Source organism: Oncorhynchus mykiss, chromosome 22, assembly GCF_013265735.2.
Source record: "Oncorhynchus mykiss isolate Arlee chromosome 22, USDA_OmykA_1.1, whole genome shotgun sequence".
NCBI lineage: Eukaryota > Metazoa > Chordata > Actinopteri > Salmoniformes > Salmonidae > Oncorhynchus > Oncorhynchus mykiss.
The window spans coordinates 8,070,805-8,094,781 of record NC_048586.1 but is presented as its reverse complement, the minus strand read 5'-3'; the positions used below and the strand labels follow the sequence as shown (position 1 = coordinate 8,094,781).

The following is a 23,977-nucleotide window of genomic DNA, read 5'->3' as shown; positions in this document are numbered from 1 at the left end:
GTCATTACTATCACCTAGATCTGAGTTAAAGAGAGGAATTAGGCAAGGTTGTCCTATCTCTCCGTACCTGTTTTTACTAATCACCCAACTTCTTGCAAATTCTTTAAATAATAGTCCTGTATAAGGTATTTCCATAGCTGGTAAATAAATTATTATAAGCCAGCTGGCTGACGATACTACACTTTTTCTGAAAGACGCTAACCAAATTCCCATATTGATCAATGTGATACAATCCTTTTCCAAAGCGTCTGGTCTATATCTTAACATTAATAAATGTGAACTCATGGCTGTCAAATATTGTGTGACACCTTCATATTATGGTATTCCAGTAAAAGAAGAACTTACATATTTAGGCATAACCATTACAAAGGATCAGAAGTCTAGAGGCTTACTAAATTTGCACCCTCTTATTAAAAAACCCCAGAATAAGCTAAATCAATGGCTACAGAGGGACTTATCTTTAAAAGGTAGAGTCCTAATAACCAAGGCTGAAGGTATCTCTAGACTAACATATGGCGCTCTATCTTTTATATCTTGACAATAAAATAAGCAAGGAGATAGACCAGATGCTTTTCAACTTTCTGTGATGAAACTGTACCCATTACATTAGGAAAACTGTTGTAATGAACACTTATGAGAATGGTGGGCTGAGTTTTCTGGACTTTACTACCTTAAATAATACTTTTAAGATCAAATTGGAAAAAACCCTGGAATTTTATTCCTCATCGTGTCTTCTCTACTTTTGGTGACCTTTACTTCATGTTGTTTTGCAATTATAATATTGACAAAGTTCCAGTGAAACTTTCTGCTTTTCATCGGCAGGTTTTCTTGTCATGGTCCTTAATTTATAAACACAATTTTTCACCACACAAATATTATATATGGAATAATCGGGATATATTGTATAAAAATACTTATTTGTTTTTAGAATATTGGTTCTGAAATAATATCCTATTGGTGAGCCAACTGGTAAATGCAGAGGGTCTTTTACTCAGTTATAAGGAATTCTTATCACTTTACAAGGTCTCTGTAACACCTAAAGATTTTGCAAATGTTTTAGATGCCATTCCCTCAGGTGTTGCCCTATTATTCAGGAACGTGTCAAGACCTGACCCTCAGAGCCTACCTTCCATTAACCCTGTTGACTCATCAGTAAGGAAAGATTTGTTTCTCTTTTGGTCCATTCAACAACAGAGCGATACGAACCTTGTTTCATCAGGATGTTGTATCTACTATACCTTATTGCCTTATTTGAATGGATTTATTGATAATATCTGTTGGAAAAAAGTTTGGATGTTGCAACACACATACCTACTTGTTAACAAAATTAAGGTCGTTTCCTTTAAAATGATTCATAAATATTATCCTGCCAACCACTATATGAAGAAGTTTAAGGAAAACATCAACTCAAATTGCTCCTTTTGTAATGACCACCCAGAAACAGTGTTGCATCTTTTTTGGCATTGTATTCATGTAAGAAAAGTGTGGCAAGACATCAGTAGATTTATAATTGAACACTTTTATGAAGGTCTTACACTATTGTGGAGAGATGAACTGCTTGGATTCTTTACCTACGATAGAAATAAGCTGAAACTTTTTATGTAATTCATTTCATTATTCTTTTGGCCAAATTTCACAATCACAAATGTAAATTTACAAAAAAAACAACAACATTTTCTTACCCTACAAAAATAAATTGAACTGGATTTTAAGACAATTAAATACTCTACTAACAAAAAAGCTGTTCGAATTATAAGTGTATGCATGTCCCTTAAGGTCTTTGTGTAATGTGATATTGTACCCCCTATCTCAATTTCCATTGTATATAATCTATACTTGTGTCCCGTCATGTACTCTATGTATTGATTTGTTGTTAATAATAAAAAAATATAAAAAAATAGTTGGCAATACCGCTCCAGCCGCCATATTGGGGTGCAGCGCACGGATGGCCCAACCCGGAAACGAGAGAAAGGTCAATGACTGCGGCAAGATTATCGAGATTCAATGTTTATAGCGCTTTGGAGGTTGTTCATCTTTACCGTAGACATACACGGAGGTTAGCGGAAAGCAGGTGCATATACATTTATTTTTTATTAAAACATTGAGAATATTAATTTAAAGCGAGGCCTATGGATAGAGCTTATGCCATAACTTTGGGACACAACATCGTGAGACTTTATTCGTTCAACCAATACACAGACTCCCAAATGTTGTGTTCCCGTAGCTAATATGTATGGAACGCCGTTTGGGTCTTTACGTGTCAAAATAAACTTTTAATTTGACACGTCAAATAACACAATTCTATTAGAATGCTGTGTGTGATGAATTTGCACGTATAAACCAAGCGCCACCACTATCAATCAGTAGCACTGTCAAAGCTGTACCTAAAAGTATGTTTCAAGCACGCACTGGCCACAACCGATGTGTTTACAATAACGCGATGGTAATGAGGCATCATTTTTTCGACCGCAACTTCTGGGTTATCTAGTTTTAGCTTGGTACCTAGCTAGCACCAATACAACCAGCCTGAAAACAATGACCAGTAGAAACTGCAGTCATTTTAATTATCCTTAACAATGATTTAGGAATCCTTGTGAGTAAATATTAACTAGGTAGCCACTTGTTGTTCGCCTATTGAAATTCAGTTCATTAAAATAATTAGCTAGCCAGCTACTTAACCCTGTTGCCCAAAGCTAACGTTTTTAGCAGCCAGCTAGCCTCATCTGGCTAGTGAGGCTCGACCGCACTGGGTTATGTGTTGTGAAGCTAGCCACAATAAGGATTTGGCATTATAGTGGAATTTGCGGTTTGCCTTCAAAATAAAATTACCTATTTGAAAGTGACGCAGAAGGTTATAATTGGTGGAATTATGCCATATTTAGACTAGATAATGTTAAACAAGGTTGGAATGTGAAGCAATGAAATGGGTTACCATTCTACTCGGTGACACCCTCAGAACACAACTGTGAAGAGTTTATGCAAATGTTAGTGTTGTAGCTCTTATCACAGGACTGACTGAATTCACCTCCCCAGTCAGCCTATTGTGTGCATTGACATTCATATTGTACTGCACAGCTTTACCTAAGGATTGGGGTTCAATGAAATGGGGTATCAGTCTACTCAATACCCAATATAGTTTTCCCAACATCCTCCTCAGTTATCAGACTCCAAAACATCCACGCAGTATTGTTTATCCTCTTGAATGGTGTTCAATACACATTGATAATAAATGTGGCTCAATTCACAGTTGTTTCAGATGTTTCTCTGGGTGTCACTGAGTAGACTGATAACCTATGTCATTGATCCGCAATCCATAGGTAAGGCTGTACAGTGAAATAAGTATGCCCCAAATGCAATTCTAAAGTCCAATACATCCAGTTTGATTTCAACAGCTTTGTGTCAAATGAACAAATAATTGTATTTTGTTGATTTTATATAACAACATTTCAACCTCATTTAGCATGATCTATTCAATTATGGCATAATTCTATTTGTATTCATTTGTATCGCTGTCAATTATACTTTTATTTTGAAGGCTAACTGCAAAGTTCACTATTGTGGCTATTTTCACATAAATGGGTCCGACAACCATTAATCAATTGAGAACTGTTTTATAAATGAGGGTTATTTTAGATGATGACACATACAGTGGGGAGAACAAGTATTTGATACACTGCCGATTTTGCAGGTTTTCCTACTTACAAAGCATGTAGAGGTCTGTCATTTTATCATTGGTACACTTCAACTGTGAGAGACGGAATCTAAAACAAAAATCCAGAAAATCACATTGTATGATTTTTAAGTAATTAATTTGCATTTTATTGCATGACATAAGTATTTGATCACCTACCAACCAGTAAGAATTCCAGCTCTCACAGACCTGTTAGTTTATCTTTAAGTAGTCCTCCTGTTCTCCACTCATTACCTGTATTAACTGCACCTGTTTGAACTCGTTACCTGTATAAAAGACACATGTCCACACACTCAATCAAACAGACTCCAACCTCTCCACAATGGCCAAGACCAGAGAGCTGTGTAAGGACATCAGCGATAAAATTGTAGACCTGCACAAGGCTGGGATGGGCTACAGGACAATAGGCAAGCAGCTTGGTCAGAAGGCAACAACTGTTGGCGCAATTATTAGAAAATGGAAGAAGTTCAAGATGATTGTCAATCACCCTCGGTCTGGGGCTCCATGCAAATCTCACCTCGTGGGGCATCAATGATCATGAGGAAGGTGAGGGATCAGCCCAGAACTACACGGCAGGACCTGGTCAATGACCTGAAGAGAGCTGGGACCACAGTCTCAAAGAAAACCATTAGTAACACACTACGCCGTCATGGATTAAAATCCTGTAGCGCACGCAAGGTCCCCCTGCTCAAGCCAGCGCATGTCCAGGCCCGTCTGAAGTTTGCCAATGACCATCTGAATGATCCAGAGGAGGAATGGGAGAAGGTCATGTGGTCTGATGAGACAAAAATAGAGCTTTTTGGTCTAAACTCCACTCGCCGTGTTTGGAGGAAGAAGAAGGATGAGTACAAACCCAAGAACACCATCCCAACCGTGAAGCATGGAGGTGGACACATCATTCTTTGGGGATGCTTTTCTGCAAAGGGGACAGGACGACTGCACCGTATTGAGGGGAGGATGGATGGGGCCATGTATCACGAGATCTTGGCTAACAACCTCCTTCCCTCAGTAAGAGCATTGAAGATGAGTCGTGGCTGGGTCTTCCAGCATGACAACGACCCAAAACACACAGCCAGGGCAACTAAGGAGTGGCTCCGTAAGAAGCATCTCAAGGTCCTGGAGTGGCCTAGCCAGTCCCCAGACATGAACCCGATAGAAAATCTTTGGAGGGAGCTGAAAGTCCGTATTGCCCAGCGACAGCCCCGAAACCTGAAGGATCTGGAGACGGTCTGTATGGAGGAGTCGGCCAAAATCCCTGCTACAGTGTGTGCAAACCTAGTCAAGAACTACAGGAAACGTATGATCTCTGTAATTGCAAACAAAGGTTTCTGTACCAAATATTAAGTTCTGCTTTTCTGATGTATCAAATACTTATGTCAGGCAATAAAATGCAAATTAATTACTTAAAAATCATACAATGTGATTTTATGGATTTTTTTTTTTTAGATTCCGTCTCTCACAGTTGAAGTGTACCTATAATAAAAATTACAGACCTCTACATGCTTTGTAAGTAGGAAAACCTGCAAAATCGGCAGTGTATCAAATACTTGTTCTACCCATTGTAGCTGTATAGTTAGCTAGCTAGCTAACTATACAGCTACAATGGGTAGAACAAGTATTTGATAGTATTTGATATAATTACTTAAACAGAATGTCGTTTTGCTATGTTTTGGGGAAGAACATTGTTTGCATCCATGAGCTAGCTTTCTTTTATGACCAGCACTGAAAGTGCGCGAGACAACTTTACCAGCATCATTGCATGCGTATCAATGAATCGTTTTACATATGAAATACTAGTGATAGTGTAATCAATGTGTAATAACTACGTAAAAAAACAATGAACGCGTAAAATTATTATATGACGTGGAGTCATATTCAGGTCCTGATTGATCAACTATGGAACGCATAGTCAACAAGCTTATTTGACACGTGAAATAGTGTATCTTTTTTGACCTGCAAAGACCCAAATGGTTCCATAAATATTCCCCAAATTCAGAGTCTGTTTACATTCAGCGAAAGATTTGTGCATTCAGACTCGCTGCCATGTGCGGAGTGGTATTGCCTTTGACAGGTTCGATAGCACCACTGTTGTTATAAGGTGTGCTCTCTTTCAAGGTGCATATACAGAAGTCGCACAAAATATTGTATTTTCCGCTGTTTGAAGCTGGTGTACAAAACAAAACTGAAAAGACGCAAAAACTTCAAGACCACTGAACACGCGTTTGGCATATGTGTTTTTCTGTTGCTCATTTGAAAAACGAGACGTCAGCCTTGGAGGTGTTTCCTGGCCGATTCTCAAGTTTAAAAAAAAGTGCTTGTATGACAGCCGTCTCGCTATGCTATTGGATAGAGAAATCACCACAGCTGTTCACCCCATGTTGGTGGGAAAATGGACAAATCAAAACCCAACCTGCATTTACACTTCGTGACGCAGTGAAGTTCCAAACTCCGTTTTAGACAGACAGACTTTATTACCAAAATTATCCCAATTTACACTTTATAGTCAATTTTGACACTAGAATAACTGACTCCTATCAATATCACAGGGCGTTTTCAAAGGGATTTGTTGCTTTTTAAAGCCAAGCATTGAAAATAGCTCAGAACAGTTTTACCGCTTCTTAGACTTGCTTCCGATGAGAATGACATATCTATAACTATAATTTCTATGTGCATTTGTTCGGTTGCCTAAAAAGTTACATATTGCAGCTTTAAATAATATTGATGTGTTTACACAATAAAACTCTATACTGTAGCAGACTGCAAATCATACAGGAATTTAAGCCATTCAGCTGCATGATCATTCATTCAGGCTTGTTCTTCTCTAGTCCCGATTGTGGCAACACATTCGATTTACACAGGAAAAAAAATAAACAATCCCTTGTCTGTCAAGGAATGTTGAATACAATTATATTTGAACTGAAGATTGTCCGTGGAGTTGATCCTTCAGTGGGTCAAAATTTTCGACAAAAGATCCACCAGAAAGTATTAATAAACCGACTTCAAAACACAAGTCTCTGTCTGTAGCAATCAAGATTTGTTTGCTCATGACCTAAGGCACTTGCACAAGACAGAAGCGCATGCTTCCGATGCATGCCGAAGTCTTGCAGGTGTTTACATGGTTTTGCCCATGTGCCAGGTGATACACTACCAGGCGTTAAATAATATTTATCCTGGGGATATTTTGTCTGAAAATTCGTCCCACTGAAGGACCGAGCGCTCAGACAACCGGTAGAGTAAGTTGAAATGTCATTTCATTAAACATTCTGTCCTGTAAGGAAACTTTCCAAGTTTTTGCAGTGGCTTGTTTAACTGTATACCAACAATTGGTATCTCAGTCTGATTTATTAGACAAGTTTTCCTCTAGTTTATAGTCACTGACTTCACTCCTCCCTCTCTTTCACAACCCTCCTGGCCGCTCAAAGGTTCCCAGTTGCATGTGACGGTCACTTGTTAGCCAGGCCAAGAGGAGTAGCAGCCTGTCCACACCGACACAGCCCAGTCCTATTCTATTCAACTACAGGTAGGCTGTACCTCTATTCTAAGATGTCATGTGCTACATGTCATGTCGGTGGGTCCTGTGTGATTATGCTGTCCGACTTCATTGTAATTCTAAATCCCAGGCCTACTGAACAATATAGGTACGGTCGATGTTCTCTTTATTGCAATTGTGCAACAATAACTGCAGATGATCAGATCTCACAATACCTGGACAGGTGTGAACATATTGAGACACTGCTGAGAGGGATTGTGAGATGCAGGTTTGCTTTTATTGCCATGAGTCTTGTCCTGGAGGCAGAACTGAGCGATTTCCCCATAGATAAGCCAGCTGTAAAGTAAAAATGAATGAAAACAAAAATTTGCTTTTTGGTCTTAATTTAAGGTTAGGGTTAGCAGTGTTGTTAAAGTTAGACTGTGGCTGTGACAGCTAGTGACCACTATGCAGTGCTAACCTGCTTGTGAGACAGACAAAAAGCTCATAGAGGTTAATGGACTCATACTGGAGCCTAGAACACAGCCTGATCAGAACACACCGAGACAGCAGAGTCAGACCATGCATGTAATAAGGAACATTTGTGTTTGTTCAATTATCACGTGCATGGTCTGACTCTGGTATCTCATTGGGTGAGAGGTTGTTCAACTTGAAATAATAAATACATCCGTGTATAGATGACAGTACCTCAGTTACCTTTTTAGTAAAACAAAAAACATGACTAGGCTACTTATTGAAAGCTTGGATCAGACTGCAAATTGAATATTAATGGGTGTTTTAGTTTAGAAGTTTTCTGTGTGTACCAATTCTAAGATTGAATCCAATATTTCTGTTCCTGTGTTAATGTATCATAGTGGTTAGGTTATACTTTTTTTTATCTGAATCCAATATTTCTGTTCCTGTGTTAATGTATCATAGTGGTTAGGTTATAATTTTTGATCTGTCTCTGTGTTAATGTATCATAGTGGTTAGGTTATAATTTTTGATCTGTCTCTGTGTTAATGTATCATAGTGGTTAGGTAATCATTTTTGATCTGTCTCTGTGTTAATGTATCATAGTGGCAAGGTTATTTGATCTTTCCTTGTGTTCTGTGTCTCAGGCTCCAGTATGAGTAGTAAGAAGCTGCTGGTGGATGTGGACTGTGGGGTGGATGATGCTCAGGCTATCATGATGGCACTGGCCACCCCTAATGTAGAGGTCCTGGGCATCACCTGTGTCCACGGCAACACCAATGTGGAGAACGTGTGCAAGAACACGCTGCGGGTGCTCCAAGTCTGCAACAGACTGGAGGTATAGTGCTGTTAATCTTTGGTAGACAATGTTAGTCCCTTTCAATTAGATTATATCGTTTATTTAGCTAAAATTGTCTTGACATATTTGTTGAAGTAAACAAGCACCCAATGGGATACAGGGAATGTGCTTATATTGTCACAAAATATAGAAAGTGCATTTAACGGTAAAGCTTATACATTGTGTACAAAACATTAGGAACATCTGCTCTTTCCATGAGACTGACCATGTGAATCCAGGTGAAAGCTATGATCCCTTATTGATGTCACTTGTTAAATTCACTTCAATCAGTGTAGATGAAGGAGACGAGTTAAAAAAATTACTTTTAAGACTTGATACAATTGAGACATGAATTGTCTATGTGTGTCGTTCAGAGGGTGAATGGGCAAAACAAAACATTTAAGTCCCTTTGAACGGGGTATGGTAGCAGGTGCCAGGCAGACCATTTTGTGTCAAGAACTACAATGCTGCTGGGTTTTTCACGCTCAACAGTTTGCTGTGTGTATCAAGAAAGATCCACCACCCTAAGGACATCCAGCTAACTTGACACAACTGTGGGAAGCATTGGAGTCAACATGGGCCAGCATCCCTGTGGAATGCTTTCCACACCTTGTAGAGTCCATGCCCCTATGAAATGAGGCTGTTCTGGGGGCAAACTCAAATGTAGGAAGGTGTTCCTAATGTTCTGTACATTCGGTGTATAGACTAATGTATGCATACCCTTACACAGAGGGGAAGAGATCACATGATGGGGAAGGATGCGATGATAGTCTGTTGACCTCTGTCTCAGACACATGACCTTGGAGCTCTACCCAATTCTAGAGCTCTGGAAACTGAGATCTGATTTGACATAATGTTATGTTTACAGCAGTAGCACATAGACAGAGCATCATTGTGGAGAGGCTGGAGTTTACATCAAACGTTGCCATGACATAAGCAAAGTAGTTGGTTTAAGAAACAGATTGGCACCCAGACTAGTTTTTGACTCCGTGTTTTGGGATGCCCACTTACATAAGCTGGGCTCTTGAATTCATAGCAAGTGAAAGTGTAGAGGGAATACTATAAATGTTGCAATTTGAAACTATTGCATTCAGGGTTCTGACCTCTGTTCTGTGTTCTAGATCCCGGTATTCCGTGGTGCTGCCAAGCCTATCCTGGGGAATGTGATCAGTGCGGGAAACTTCCATGGCCAGGACGGGCTGGGGGATGCTCCAGACCCAAACGCTCCGGGGCTGGACATGCTGCAGATGGAAGGAGCGGTATCTGCACTGATCCGGATAGTCAACGAAAACCCTGGAGAGGTGAGAGAGCAGTAGACGCAGGCTACTCAATATGTGTGTGTGTCCCTGTTGTAAATGCAGGTGTTTCTCCCAGGTATCTCTGGTGGCCACAGCTCCCCTCACCAACCTAGCTCTGGCTGTAAGAATGGAGCCATCCTTCCCCAGCAAACTTAAAGGCCTTTACATCATGGGAGGCAACACAGAGTGTAAGGGCTATGATTTATTCGCTTCAGAAGATCAACTTATCTAGTATACTAATGGTAAATAGATAAATGGGTCGATTGCCATAGGTTTTAATAATTTGGTACCTGTCTTCAGCCAGAGGAAACACCACAGTGTGTGCAGAGTTTAACTTCGCTGCCGACCCGGAAGCAGCTTACATCGTACTGAATGACTTCCTGTGTCCCACTTACATAGCCAGCTGGGAGTTCACCTGCTACAGCAAGCTGCCCTGGGTAACATTCATTTCATGTAATCAATAAATGATAAAACACTACCTTCCACATTATGATTGATGTTGTTTTCCTATTCTGGTTCCACCTGACAGTCGTGGTGTGATGACTGGCTGGCCCAGGAGTCAGAGAAGGCTCGCTTCATGGCCCGGATCTTCCGCCACAGTATGGAAGAGTCGAACAGCGAGCGCTTCCAGGCGGAGATGGTTTACGGCATGGGCTTTGTGTCATGTGACTCCTACGCCATGGCGGCAGCCATCGACAACACCTTTGTCACCGAGAGCGACCACATGGCGGTGAGCGTGGAGCTGACGGGCACACACACGCGTGGCATGATGATCCTGGACACACTGGGCATGCTGAAGAAGACTCACAAGGCCTTCGTCATGAAGAAGGTGAACATGGTGAGGTTTGAGCAGATGATGATGGACGCTCTGAAGTAATCTCTAGGTCTGCTACAGCTAACCACTAGACTGTAGAAGTAAACAAACAACTACGAGAACGCTCTATGGGACCGTAACCAGGGAAAAGTGACAACTCCAACCTCATCCAGTCACCCCAAGACCGTGGACGTCAAGGCAGCCCCCAACACCTCTCTGATTGAGGGGTTGGGTTAGATGTGGAAGACACATTTCGGTTAAATGCATTCAGTTGTGCAACTCTTTTCCCTTTTACTGTATTGTCAGCTCACGCTGATGTCAAGAATCATGCCTTGTCATTTAGATAAACATTTTTAAATAAATCGATTGAATTACAACTCATACCAGCAGTCGTGTGCATTAAACACTCCATTATGTCACAAGCACATTTGCAACACTTAATCCGTTTTATTGATACATTTATTACACCCAGTTGTTCAAAACAGATGCACAATTCAGAAATCTATCTTCAGAGCAGTCAAGGGGAAGGAACCTGGGTATAATGATTACGCCAATTCTATTGCAAAACGTTTCACAACAGAAACCGTTTAGGAGAGTTTCAATTAAACAAATTCAGGTAGGTCCCTCCCCTTTTCGTTCTGTTTCCATTTGGTTCTTAAACGGTAAACATTTTCCGTAATGAATACACCCCTGCTTTATAGAGTTTCTTGAAGTTTGGTCATTGCAGAACATGGAAGCAGAAGTACAGCCCAGCATAGAGTTCTCCCGCACATATGCAAATGTCTTTAGTTGTAATTGTGGTAGGCCTATTCACAGCAACACTTTAGTTTCTACCCATCGTGGCAGAAGGAACATTTTTTACCAAATATTCTTTGATTACTATATCCAGTGGTGGAAAAGTACTCAGTTGTCATACTTGAGTAAAAGTAAAGAAACCTCAATAGAAAATGACTCAAGTAAAAGTGAACGTCACCCAGTAAAATACTACTCGAGTAAAAGTCTAGTATTTGGTTTTAAATATACCTAAGTACAAAAGTAAATGGAAGTTAAAAAACGTACTTAAGTATCAATAGTAAAAATATAAATCATTTTTATTTGACCTTTATTTAACTAGGCAAGTCAGTTAAGAACAAATTCTTATTTTCAATGACGGCCTAGGAACAGTGGGTTAACTGACTGTTCAGGGGCAGAACGACAGATTTGTACCTTGTCAGCTTGGGGGTTTCCGGTTACTAGTCCAACGCTCTAACCACTAGGCTACCCTGCCACCCCATTAAGTTCCTTATATTAAGCAAACCTGACGGCACAGTTTGTATTTTATTTTCTATTGACTGATAGCCAGGGGCACACTCAGACAATTTATAAACGAAGCATTTCTGTTTAGTGAGTCCACCAGATCAGAGGCAGTAGGGATGTTCTCTTGATAAGTGTGTCAATTTGACAATTTTCCTGTCAAAATAAAGTAAAGTACTTTTGGGTGTCAGGGAAAATGTATGGTGTAAAAAGTATTTTCTTTTCATTAGGAATGTAGTGAAGTAAAAGTTGCCAAAAATATCAAAAGTAAAGTACAGATACCCCAAAAAAAACGACAAGTAGTATTTATAAGTATTTTTACTGAAGTACTTTACACCAGTGACTATCTTCTCTACAGAACAACTTCAATCACATTCTCAGGTGAAGTTAGCATTATAAATTACAATCCCCATACTGACCCTTTTAAGTTAGTTAAGCTACTATTTACAATTAATAATTTCAGTGCTGTCATTGTTCCAGAGATTTCCAACGTTGGTCCATTAATAGCCTTTCCTGCCCCTGAATCTAGACCTGTTATCTCAAATGAAATCGTATTTGTCACATGCGCCGAATACAACAGCTGTAGACCTTATGGTGAAATGCTTACTTACAAGCCCTTAACCAACAATACAGTTTTAAGAAAAATAAATGTTAAGTAAAAAGTAGAAAATAGAGGTAGATCAGAAACTAGTCAGTTCCATACATAAGGATTAAGTGTTGAATTAATGTCATTGCTGTCACTGATGATCTCACCACAGATCTCTTGCACTTCCAAGAAAGAGGTCTGCAATGCACAACAGTAGCCCTCCTTCAGACACTGACATCTCCCCCCTGCAGAAACAGACAACACCGAAACGTGAGCTCCAGTCAATGGATGCCGTGGTGGAGGTTAAGGAGTCAGAGACAGCCATGGCGGGTTTTAAGGTTAGCTAAATTCTTTAAAAAAAATTTTTTTTTTACCAAGACTGGTGTTGTGTTTTTGATCATTCTCACCGTTTACATTGACCACACAACATATATTCATGAATACATAAAGCCTACCCACTACAACTACTACTACTAATGACACGTTCAAAACAACTGGGACACGAATCATGACATCAGTGATCTCCAGGTCGGAAAGTCAGTGCTCCAGAAAGAGACCCGAGTTCCCAGTTAAAATTCCGAGTTGAATGTCTGTTCAAATCGATTTTTCACAAGTTTCCAGTTGTTTTGAACACTCGTAAGTCGGAGATTTCCGAGTTTCCAGTTGTCTTAAACGTGGCATAACTATGGCGTCGAAACCGATCCAAAAGACGAACGAGCACTAAATGGCGCGGGCGAGCAAGATGAAGCGTCATTGCATGAGCAAACAGTCGAGAGAGAAGGAAATAGTCAAGCCAGCAGAGGACGGGTGCCGCGAGTGCACAGGACTGTCAAGAGTGCAAATTAAACTTGAGAGTTTACAAGTGCGACTTTAAGTAAGCAGAACATCATTGTCACATATCAACAACAACAAACAATATTGAACTATAAGAAAATAAACGTTAATTAAACGTGTATATTTTGGGTGGTGGGGGGGCGCTTTAAATTTTTTAACTGTGCACCCCCAGAAATAGCCACTTGTCATTGTCAAGTTTTCGCTCTCAATTGATCAAATTGCTATCTCTCAAGTTTTGTCACCTTTGGCAGGGTTGCCAGGTCTGGCAGAAATGTATAACCCAAATGACAAAACTCACTCAAAAATGTTTTTTTTCGCAGCAAGAGCAGGGTTGCCACATCAATCCAATATTTTTTCCCCAATAATTTTATCGGGCGAATTAAGGAATATCAACGTACTTTTTAACAGCATAGGCTAAGAAGCAACATTCTGGTTTCCATCAAAATTATAATTCTTGTGAGTTTAAGAATATGTCACAAGAGAAAAGATACATCGCCCTTATTAAACACTCCAGATAATTTGACTTGTTTTGACTGCTAAACAATAAGGCTAAGGGCTGTCTTAGGACATAGCCCTTAGCAGGGGTATATTGGCCATATAAAACAAACTCCTGAGGTGCCTTATGGCTATTTTAAACTTGTTACCAATGTAATTAAAACAGTAAAAAAATATGTAATTCCCGTGGGGCGTGGTCTGATGTACCGCGGCTTTCAACCAATCATCATCCAGGGCTCAAACCACCCAGTGTATAATTGTTAATAAACCCTGTCTGCACATGTTCATAACTACACTCTACGACAGGAGAGTTTGAGTGATGGAAGTTGGCCTGAGGATCTCAAAATATCTGTTCAAGAAACACTTGGACGAATTTCAAAAAACGAATGTTACGTTATTTTCTGGCAATTGTGCCATTATGATGTGCCAGATGTTAAGACTACAACCCGTTATAAAAATCACATTTGCGAGATTGACTTGTTATTTCAAAAGGCATAGGCTATTGACTCAAATCTGGGTTTATAATAGCAATTCAATGTTGCAATGGTTTGCTGAGCTAGATGCAGGTAGCCTATAGCCCCTGATAGTTCAATATCTCATTTCAGTCCACAATGAAACTGACATTAAATGTGGAGAATGACACATCTGCGATAGAACTGTGGCCATGATCACAATTGATACATTTCAATTTAAAGAACTAAACATGGCCATTAATAATTGCATAACACAAGGCTACAAAAAAAAGAGTTATAGGCTATTTATTAAACCCGTTTGCCAGCTCCATCCATGTAGGCTACACAAGTGGCACAAATTGATTCGCAATGACTCCAGTGATAACGTCATTTCAAACATATTTATTGTATTAGATGGTAAGCTACGTAGCCTATAATGGTATATAAATGAATAGCCTACTTGATGGCCAAAAGATGCACATGTACCCGATCATTCTCCACATGTAATGTCATTTTCATTGTGGAATTTTTCCCATAACAGAAGGGAATTCCATTTTCCACTCGCACAACTCTTCAGATCCCATAATTGAGCATGAGTAAACCCCTCGTTTGATACGGTTATCAATAAGAAAAGTCGACATTAGAATGCAGATTATTTTAAACCACCTCTGAGCGGATTTAGCTCAATTGCTATAGGGCGCCTAAAGTCGTTTTCCAATTCTTTGTGGCGATTATATCCGTTATAGCGCGTTAATATGCTTTATGGAACTTGCAAAGCCGTCTGTTTAGCTAGATAGCCGGGTTGAGTAATAAGTGCCGAACGACTTGAGGAACCCAGCAGTTTGATAATCAAATTAATTAGGAAATAAATTATAATAGGTACACTATACCTTGCTGCAGCACTCTCTCAACGCACACACCAGTCAAGCCCTCTCCACCATTCATTCACTCACTCAGTTACAGCCTGCTCACTGCCTGATAGTCAGCAGCAGCAGGTAACAGTGAAATATATAGATTTTTGTTTTCAAAGAGAAATGGAATGGCGGCCGCGGTGCAATTTAAAAGTAGTACAAAAAACCTCCAGCAATACATTTTCACCCGCGACATCGTATTCAAAGTAACCCGGTTCTCAGGAAAACCGCGAACGTCACAACCCTGACCTTTGGTTTGGATTTCAGTCTGGTGGTTGGGCGGGCTTACAGTCTAGACACTTTAGATTGGCCACTTTCACTGGTGTGATGGACGAAGTAACAAATGCCTACTATTGGCCAGTCCAGCATTGTGATTGGCTATTACGAGCCTTCTGATTGCGATACACTGCAAATCCGTCTGTTTAGCTAGATACTGTAGTTCGGCACTTAGTGCTCAACCCGACTACCCAGCAGCTTGATAACCAAATTAATTGGGAAATAATAGGTACACTATACCTTGCTCTATCAACGCACACACCCCTCAAAACCTCCCCACCATTCACTCACTCATTCCACGTTGAGTGGAATGTACTTGCTAAACTTAGCTAATTACTTATTAGCCAGCAAAACGAAAAGCGGTCAGCTCTTCTGACACCATGAAACGAGTCGACTAATTGCAGACAGGAGCCAATATTTGGGGTATTAAGCCTAACAAAGGACACACACAGCACATTCTTAAAAATAAAATTATTTGAAAATACAAAAGGGGAATCTTCTACCTCTCTGAATCAGCTATTATTCAACAAATACATTTGCATGTTCAGGAACTTGACTGAAATGCTGCCACAAACAGAATATACAGACAAAAAGAAAATATCCACACACAGTGTGTACACTTTAAACTGCAGGTAGCCTACAGGTTAAGAGCATTGGGTTGTTCTTCCAGGTCGCTGGTTCAAATCTCGAGCGGACTGTGAAAAATCTGTCGATGTGCACTTTGGCGAGGCACTTTACCCTATTTGCTACCTGTATGTCACTCTGGATGCGAGTGTCAACTAAATGGCTAAAATGTAAACATATGCAAAATGATGCATATAATAGGAGTGTAAGGTGCATAGTCTGTGGATGAATAGTGCAAAGTCCATGGATGAAAGGACCAGGTGGACGGTTGGTGAGGGCCAATGACAAAGGGGAAGAAACTGTTCTGTGGCAGGAGGTTTTGCCAGAGGGGAATGTTTGGAAGAGGGGGTGGAAGGGGTCGGCAACAAACTTCCCAGCACACTTCTTTGCCTTCGATTTGTGCAGGACAGCCAATGACCCTCTGAGCAGACCAGACAATCCGTTGCCGTGGTGAGGATGGACTCGGTGGTCATTTAGAACAGAATCTGTACACACAGCATTCAGAGCAGGGCTGAGAACAAAAAACACCATGCATTCTCCAAACATTGGACTGAGGAAAATATATATATTTTTTAAATAGTAATTGTCTGATTGAGAACTACTATTATCTATCAATTACAGAATCTAAAATTATTTATAGTTGACAATGGACGTTTTATTGAATAGTCAGTAATAGAGTCAAATTGCACAGGGAGTCTCATCAGAGCAGATGTTATCAGCAAGCCAGAGCCATCTGAGGAAAGAGCACAAAGTAGAACAAAGATTTACAGTAAGTGCGAACAGAATAAATGTATCATTCCACCTAAAACAATGACATAAGCCCTGTCCCAATGAATCTTTGCTCAACTCTTCACTTCCTTTTCAAAACCCATTGGAGGTCTTAGGCAAGGAACTTTGGGTCATCTCTTATGGGCGTTTAAGGAGGCGGCGCGATGGTCAGTCCTTGCATCCATAACGCGGTCTATGAATTTGAGAGCGGTTACATGTCCCCATTCCTATCCCTCAGCTTTTTACTAAACAGGGGCAAGAAGAACGCTTTGTTATTGTTTCAACTGTAGATTTCCACTTTAGGAAACAAATAAATGAGCATACAAGTATGTTTAAGCATACATGACTTGTGTGGTGCCATACCTTTAACTCCCAAATTAAAATCATTGTACAATCCATAGACATTGGTAAAAAGGTAAACAAAAGGATGCAATGGAGATTGAGGAAGGTGAAGCGATACATATGTGCAGTGTTTTAAATTAAGGCATAAAATGAGTTGGTAGTCCACCGTATAGTGCAGTAATTTCTGAATCTCGATATGTAGAAAATATTTCTTCGGGTTAACAAATACATCTTCTCTAATTCATTTAAATACGTGCGGGAATGAAGTTCTGCTCACTCACTCGTAAACTCTCAACTGTAATTTGTGCGCACCACACCGGTCTACGCTCCCTGAACCCGTCCTCTGCTCGCTCGACCACATTTCTTCTCGAGCAATGTTTCATCTAGCTCGCGCGCGCCATCTAGTGCTCGTTCGACTTTTGGATCGGATTTGACGCCATACATAACTAGAATTATTCAGTCTGGTGCAGAAAGCTGTGCACTTCGCAATGGAAGTGTGGCTTAGCCAACCAACACAATTAATGGTAGGCCTACGCGTTAAAATAAAGGATGGTATACAAGTTAAACTGTCAACGTTACCTAGCAGCCAGGTCCTCAGTTAGGCTTTCCTAACGGTAACGTTACCTTTATAACGCAGTCGTGTTGGAGACATGCGTTTAAGACAGCTTTTGGATCAATTACGCAAGAAATGTATAAGAAAATACAATTTGACACGATCGTTGTTATGCAAGCCACCATCTTTGATTCGCAAAGTATCCTGGGAATGCGGAAGTGAACTATATGCATGCTGGGAGTGTTTAGTTCCTGTATAAAAAAAAAAAGTTAGCGATTTTAATGTACTTTTTCAAGTCTACTGCTAGGGGCCACTCAAGGCTCACAGAACATCAAAAGGAGCACGAATGCAAGGAGAACTCAAATATAGCAACTGAGTCTCCAACATGATGCAGTCTGATTCGAAACTGGCTGGTTGGCTAGTTCCACATGGATGTGTGGCTGATGGTGATGAGTCATTCTCCTGACTACGTTAATTGAAAAAATGAAACCAAGGCAGAAAACAGATGGGCATGAATTGTTTCAACAAGTTTGATTTATTTAAAACGATGAGAATGTACATCCATGTCAAAAGCAGAGGCAGACATACTAATGTACATGAAGGCACATGGACTGATGGGGAGTAGGTGGAGACAGGCAGGGGTGGGAGAGCCTGGCTGTCTCAATAGTCTATCCTTCATCCACTCCTAGGGTCTAGGCAGGCATCCTCCATATTGCTTTTATATACAGTCTTCGATAAGCGTGGATGAAGGGCAAAATACAAAGATGAAAGGAACCCAATTTAAACTACTGAGGCACACCCACAGTTTGCGTTCCCCTCTGCCCCAGCCATCCTCCACATGAATGGCACGAGTTTATACAGGAAGTCGCAAATACATTTATCTGCAAAGCTCTGGCAAAGTAATGTATAGATCTGGCACGATTCACAGTTCTAGAGTATCAGATCTAAATAATACATTTCTATCCGAAGGTTTTAGAATGTTGTACTCTTTACATAAGCCCCAGGTGTGAGCAAGGATCTGGTTTGACCAGGGGGCTCAGGGGAAGGGCCAGCTCCATGCAAAGGGGGTTGGTTGACCAATCAAATCACACACACCATCAATAACAAACATTTACAAACAAGCAAACATGGTACAAAGTGTCCAGCTTTTGAAAGTTTTGCCCAAATCCCAATAGAGTACCACAGTATGAGTCATAATAGCCATAAAACCTAGCGGTAAAACATGGAAATTGCTCCAATCATTTTTCCCCATCGGGGATTTTAGAAACACAAAGGGCTGTGTTTGGTGTAGGCTTACCCTGACATGACATTTTGATAACAGTGTAAATATCTCTAGGACAAGGTGACATATCAATATATTTGCTTGTATGTTTACCCCCAAAATTGAAACGCTAATTAGCTGCTAATGTGGCCAACATAAAGAGTTACAAATGCCATGATCTGGAAGAGACTCGAGTCAAAGGTAAGGCTCTCTGGATTAACTAATGTTAGCTAAATGTAGTAATGAATACATTTGATTAATTTCTTTAAATGGACAACTCTGAACGGTCTTGTGGAAGTTTTACATTTACCCTTTGCTAAGAGGTGTTGTGTATCAGCTAGAGATGACATGCAGGGATTTGTAGTTTTGCGTGATGTCTGTTTTGACGCTAATTATTATTTTCAAATTTCAAAGTAAATCGAGCCTAAATACATTGAAAAAAATCACATTGGATGAGAGGAATTTACATGGCTATCAAAATGTCACACCAGGGTAAGCCTACACGAAACAACCCTTTAAGTGTTTCTAGAATTCCCTATGGGGAGAATTAAGGTGGGAAAACGATTGGAACTATTTCCCTGTTTGACAGCTAGGTTTTATGGGTAGTATGACACCGCCACTGTGGGGCTCTATCGACCCCTAGTCTGTATCCTAGCAAGGACAAAAAAAACAAAAAAGGATTGGGTAGGAATTAGCAATAGCACCACCCTGCTCTCTTATAGTGTAGATGGGATTTGTTCCTTATAGCTGTCCAACCCTTCTAGATCAACATTACGTGCTGAGGGGTTGGGGCTAGGGGGCTATTTAGAATTGGACGTGTGTGTGCATGCACATCTGACATTTAAAATAGCACCCCCAAATAAACCGATCACTATCTTCTCAAACGTGGATGGATTTCTGGTAGGAAAAAAAATCCTTCATAAAATCTTACTGTATAAACATCTCATGGAAACCAGTTTTGACCTATCCTGAAATGAGGCAAAGAGCATGTAGGGCATTTAGACAATGCAAGTTGCTTTTCTGTATATCTACAGAGTGAATAAGGCACCACTCCAAGTGGAGCCTGGCTGTCTGCATGCAGCCCTCTGCAACAAGACGGCACAGAAAAAGTACAGCAGTCGACATCCTGTCCAACTACTAACTACCAGCAGTCTCAGATTGGACAGATTCCGGCATCACATGGGTTAGAACTCATGAGGATGTCAGAAGTGTGAAATGACATTCATTGGAGATGGTAAATGAGAGCACACCAACAAAAAAAAGTATAGAACATTAAACAAATTCAGTGCAACTTTCTAAATAGCATTTGATCGTCAGTTTAGAAATTCCTTCCCAATTTACAGAAAATGAAATGTAATAATGTCCCCAAAAATATATTCCCCATTGCTGACGGTAAACATGGGGCACACTGTACAATTGGTGGTGATTTATTGTGCGGGGCGGCAGCGTAGCCTACTGGTTAGAGTGTTGGACTGGTAACCGAAAGGTTGCAAGTTCAAATCCCCTGAACAAGGCAGTTAACCCGCTGTTCTTAGGCAGTCATTGAAAATAAGAATTTGTTCTTAACTGACTTGTCTAGTTAAATAAAGGTATACAATAAATGGTGGAACCACTACCCCTGTGTAGTCAAGCAAGTATCATGTATTCTGTAAGGACCTATAGCATTTCAAACCTCCAAGGGTGAGTCAACATCCCCCTATGTAGGGTAGAGGAAAGGGAGGGAGTGAAGGGTTTGGAACAGAGCCATTCAGGAAGTTCTGCTTCATCTCGGATGAGCAGGATTTTAAGGCACTTGGGTCTGATCTAGCACAAGCCTCGGCCAGCATCTCTGGCTTAAACTTGCTACATCCATTTTTGGAATTATAAATACACACCCATTGATTCGTGAATAATATAACTTAATATAACCTCATGAACTTGGTTCAACAGTCGTACCCCCTCAGAACCCAAATAAGCTTGTTTTACTCCAATGTTAGTAAACAAACACTGTATAGCCTTAGTTAAATCTATCATTTTGATATATTGGATGGTCAGTCCACTGTGAATTTGAGAGTGGTTACATTTCTTCAGGCCAATCTCTGCCTTTTATTATTATATATTTTTTTTAACCAAAACAGAAGCAGGTTCAACTTAATGTTTCAATTAAGGGTTCTAGCTTCAAGGACTGTTCTGACATCTCTCATTTTAACTGACTGTCTAGGAAAGGTCATCCAAAAACAGACTCTGGACCAGCAGATGGAGCCAACCTCTATCTGAACCAACCAGCAGACAAGAGAACATGGAACACCAAGTCGCACTGTGAAAACAATTATTCATTTTCGGAACAAAAAGAGCGGGTGCAGGCACATATCAACTACCGTAGTATAAACTCTTCACAGAATAAAAAATACAAGTTCTGACTTTTAAACCTCTTGTACAAATTAAGGATTTATTTCAAATAAATTAATTCACCTTCATAGATCATTGTCATAGTAGTAATAATATCATCAATATAGAAATATCCCTTCAGGTATGCGAAGTAGGCCAAAGTCTGATTGGTTTACCACTAAAAGGGCATCTTTCAGCCTGGCTTCCTGTCAAACGAAGTAGAACGATAAATATGGTTTCCTTCAGTCACCAAGATTATCCATTTAATAATGAATAGGATTAAACTGTCCCAGACACAGCTCTTAGGTAATGTAGGTTTTTGCCCTAGAATGACTAGGGTTGGGACAGGTAGGCTGACCCTAGATCGGCGCCTACAGGTTACTTTTACCCAGAGCATTCTTCATCAAGAGATAGTCTGGCAGACCTGTCACTAAAGATACGGGAACCACATTTTGTTTGCCATCATTCCCTCAAAAGAAGAGCTGAGGAGAAAGGGACAAAGGCAGTTATCCACCACCATAAGATGACTGACACCTTACTTGGTCTATTACTTGCTGTTTAGCAAGAACACAACAAAAAGCAACAGCTCCATGAGGCTAATACACATCCTTCAGTCACCAGCAGGGGGCTCTGTGGCTCCAGTGACAGTGCAATACCCCAGCTGACCAGACCAGAGATGGTTGAGAGCACATGGAGCAGTGAGCACCTACTTTGCACCAGTGTTTGGGTGACATCAGCCCCTCAGGTCAGTCTCTCTGAGTCACAAGCCCTCTGTGTAACACACAGTTACCTCAACTGTCAGAGCTGGGAACGGAATTCTGCCGACACACCCAATTCCTTCTGATACTTTAAATGTCTCTTTTTTGTACAGTAGTAGTCACATTTACGCAAAAAGATAGAGAAGGAGAGCAAGAGTGAGAGCAAGTGAGTGAGAGCAAGTGAGAGAGAGCAAGTGAGAGAGAGACAGATTGAATGAGAGTGTCCTCAGACAGAAGCCCTGAGAGAAGTGGCTCTGGTGAGCTCTGAGGATGTCACTGCCGGTTGCCAGAGGGCCCCTGGTCAGCAAGTGTTAGGCGCGTCTGCGAGCACCCCGGGGCCGGGGGCCTGGTTTGTGGCCCCCCGCCTTATGTCAGCCTGGTAGCTTTTTTATGTGGATCTACAAAAAGACACAGAAACACAGACATGTCACACCTGGGTACATAGAACAATAGATACATTTGATAAAAGATTAAAAGACAGATGACGCTGTGTGATTGGCTGACCTCGCTGAGGATGGCCCAGACAGCAGAGTCTTTGATGACAGAGAGACGCAGCGCCACCACCGGGTTGAAGGAGGCGTCTACAGCCCCCTCTGCCACACCCTTCTCAAACTGACCTAGAGAGAGAGAGAGAGAGAGAATAAGAGCTGGGATTGAGTTTGTACATTGTTGATCAGTCTGTGGCAGGAAGAATGCGAGTGGGTAATGTGATCAGGGTGCGTTCTGAGTAGAGAAAGATAACAGGACAGGAGGGTTGGTGCAGGTCCACTCACCGATTTTGTAGTAGCTGTCTTCAGTCCGCTTGTACTTCTCTTTGGTTTTTGGTCCAGTTTCCTTCAGACAGACATTTTGGGATTATTTGTGTAAGGTTCTGCATACACTAAGTAGAGAGCCTTGGTAACGCTAACATACATGTGCTCATCTCCCGCCTCCTGCACTGATATCGATTGGAGCAGGCAATGCTCATGATCGTGTCAATAACCAAATCAATACACATTGAGTGATCGGTCAATAAACCAAATCAGACAAGTGCCCTGCCTCTGTTTCCACATCATTGCACACTGTCATCTGAATGTTGTCTGAATGTTGTCGACTTACCAAGAAGGGCAGTATCTCTACGGTGGTGTTCTCTATCCTGTCCCCAGGGTGTTCCTGGTTCCCACTGCGGAACAGGAACCTGCCAATCACACAACACCTATTAATGCATATACACGTCCCATGGCACACTCATGAATACGCATACCCACACCTTCCTTACACGCAACACTGTCCTGTCACACAATGTGCTGTGCTTTTAGAACGACATCTGACAAGTCTAAACTAAGCCTGAGGCAGCAATGGCACACGAGCACATTCACTCACCCCTCCACTTAAGCTGTTAATGAATCTTGTCACACATCACATGGCTAACAGGTGCAAATCAAGCCCAGACCCCAACACTGGAGAGAGATCAACGGCTGCTATGAACAGAAACACTACACATGAAACAGTGATGAGTTGGTCTCTCCTCCTTCCCTCTGAAGCTCCCTGACTTCTAACACCTCTATATCCTCTTCTCATTTATCCCTTCCACATCCCCTCACCTAGCCCCTTCTTCCACATCCCCTCACCTAGCCCCTTCTTCCACATCCCCTCACCTAGCCCCTTCTTCCACATCCCCTCACCTAGCCCCTTCTTCCACATCCCCTCACCTAGCCCCTTCTTCCACATCCCCTCACCTAGCCCCTTCTTCCACATCCCCTCACCTAGCCCCTTCTTCCACATCCCCTCACCTAGCCCCTTCTTCCACAGCCCTTCCTTTCTCTCCCCCCAAACCATTCCGTTCTTTCTTTCCGTGAATCTCTCTCCCTCTCCTAGGAGGCAGTCCTGGGAA

The 23,977-nt window shown here is 41.1% G+C and overlaps 2 protein-coding genes across 3 annotated transcripts in view; one reads left to right on the top strand and one right to left on the bottom strand.

Annotated features, from left to right (window-relative positions):
• The first annotated feature begins 1,915 nt into the window (after positions 1–1,915).
• On the top strand, positions 1,916–10,965 carry si:dkey-4e7.3 (nuc_hydro_CeIAG domain-containing protein). 2 transcript variants are annotated; one of them, XM_021578793.2, is made up of 7 exons: positions 1,916–2,071; positions 7,114–7,211; positions 8,282–8,472; positions 9,594–9,773; positions 9,847–9,958; positions 10,071–10,207; positions 10,300–10,965. In XM_021578793.2, the coding sequence occupies exons 1-7, from the start codon at positions 1,977–1,979 to the stop codon at positions 10,645–10,647; spliced, it is 1,161 nt and encodes a 386-aa protein (XP_021434468.2). In that variant the 5' UTR covers positions 1,916–1,976; the 3' UTR covers positions 10,648–10,965. The 2 variants fall into 2 exon arrangements, with proteins under 2 accessions (XP_021434468.2, XP_021434469.2); XM_021578794.2 differs by having other exon boundaries at positions 1,935–2,071; positions 7,103–7,211.
• Positions 10,966–18,234: 7,269 nt separating this feature from the next.
• The window catches only part of mgat4a (alpha-1,3-mannosyl-glycoprotein 4-beta-N-acetylglucosaminyltransferase A), a 48,632-nt gene continuing 42,889 nt past the window's right edge, over positions 18,235–23,977 (bottom strand). The window contains exons 14-17 of the mRNA XM_036958610.1: positions 23,203–23,281; positions 22,878–22,938; positions 22,609–22,721; positions 18,235–22,502 (exon numbers count right to left, since the gene is read on the bottom strand). Coding sequence (XP_036814505.1) covers positions 22,476–22,502; positions 22,609–22,721; positions 22,878–22,938; positions 23,203–23,281 — 280 coding nt within the window. The 3' untranslated portion in view covers positions 18,235–22,475. The remainder of the gene's footprint in view (positions 22,503–22,608; positions 22,722–22,877; positions 22,939–23,202; positions 23,282–23,977) is intronic.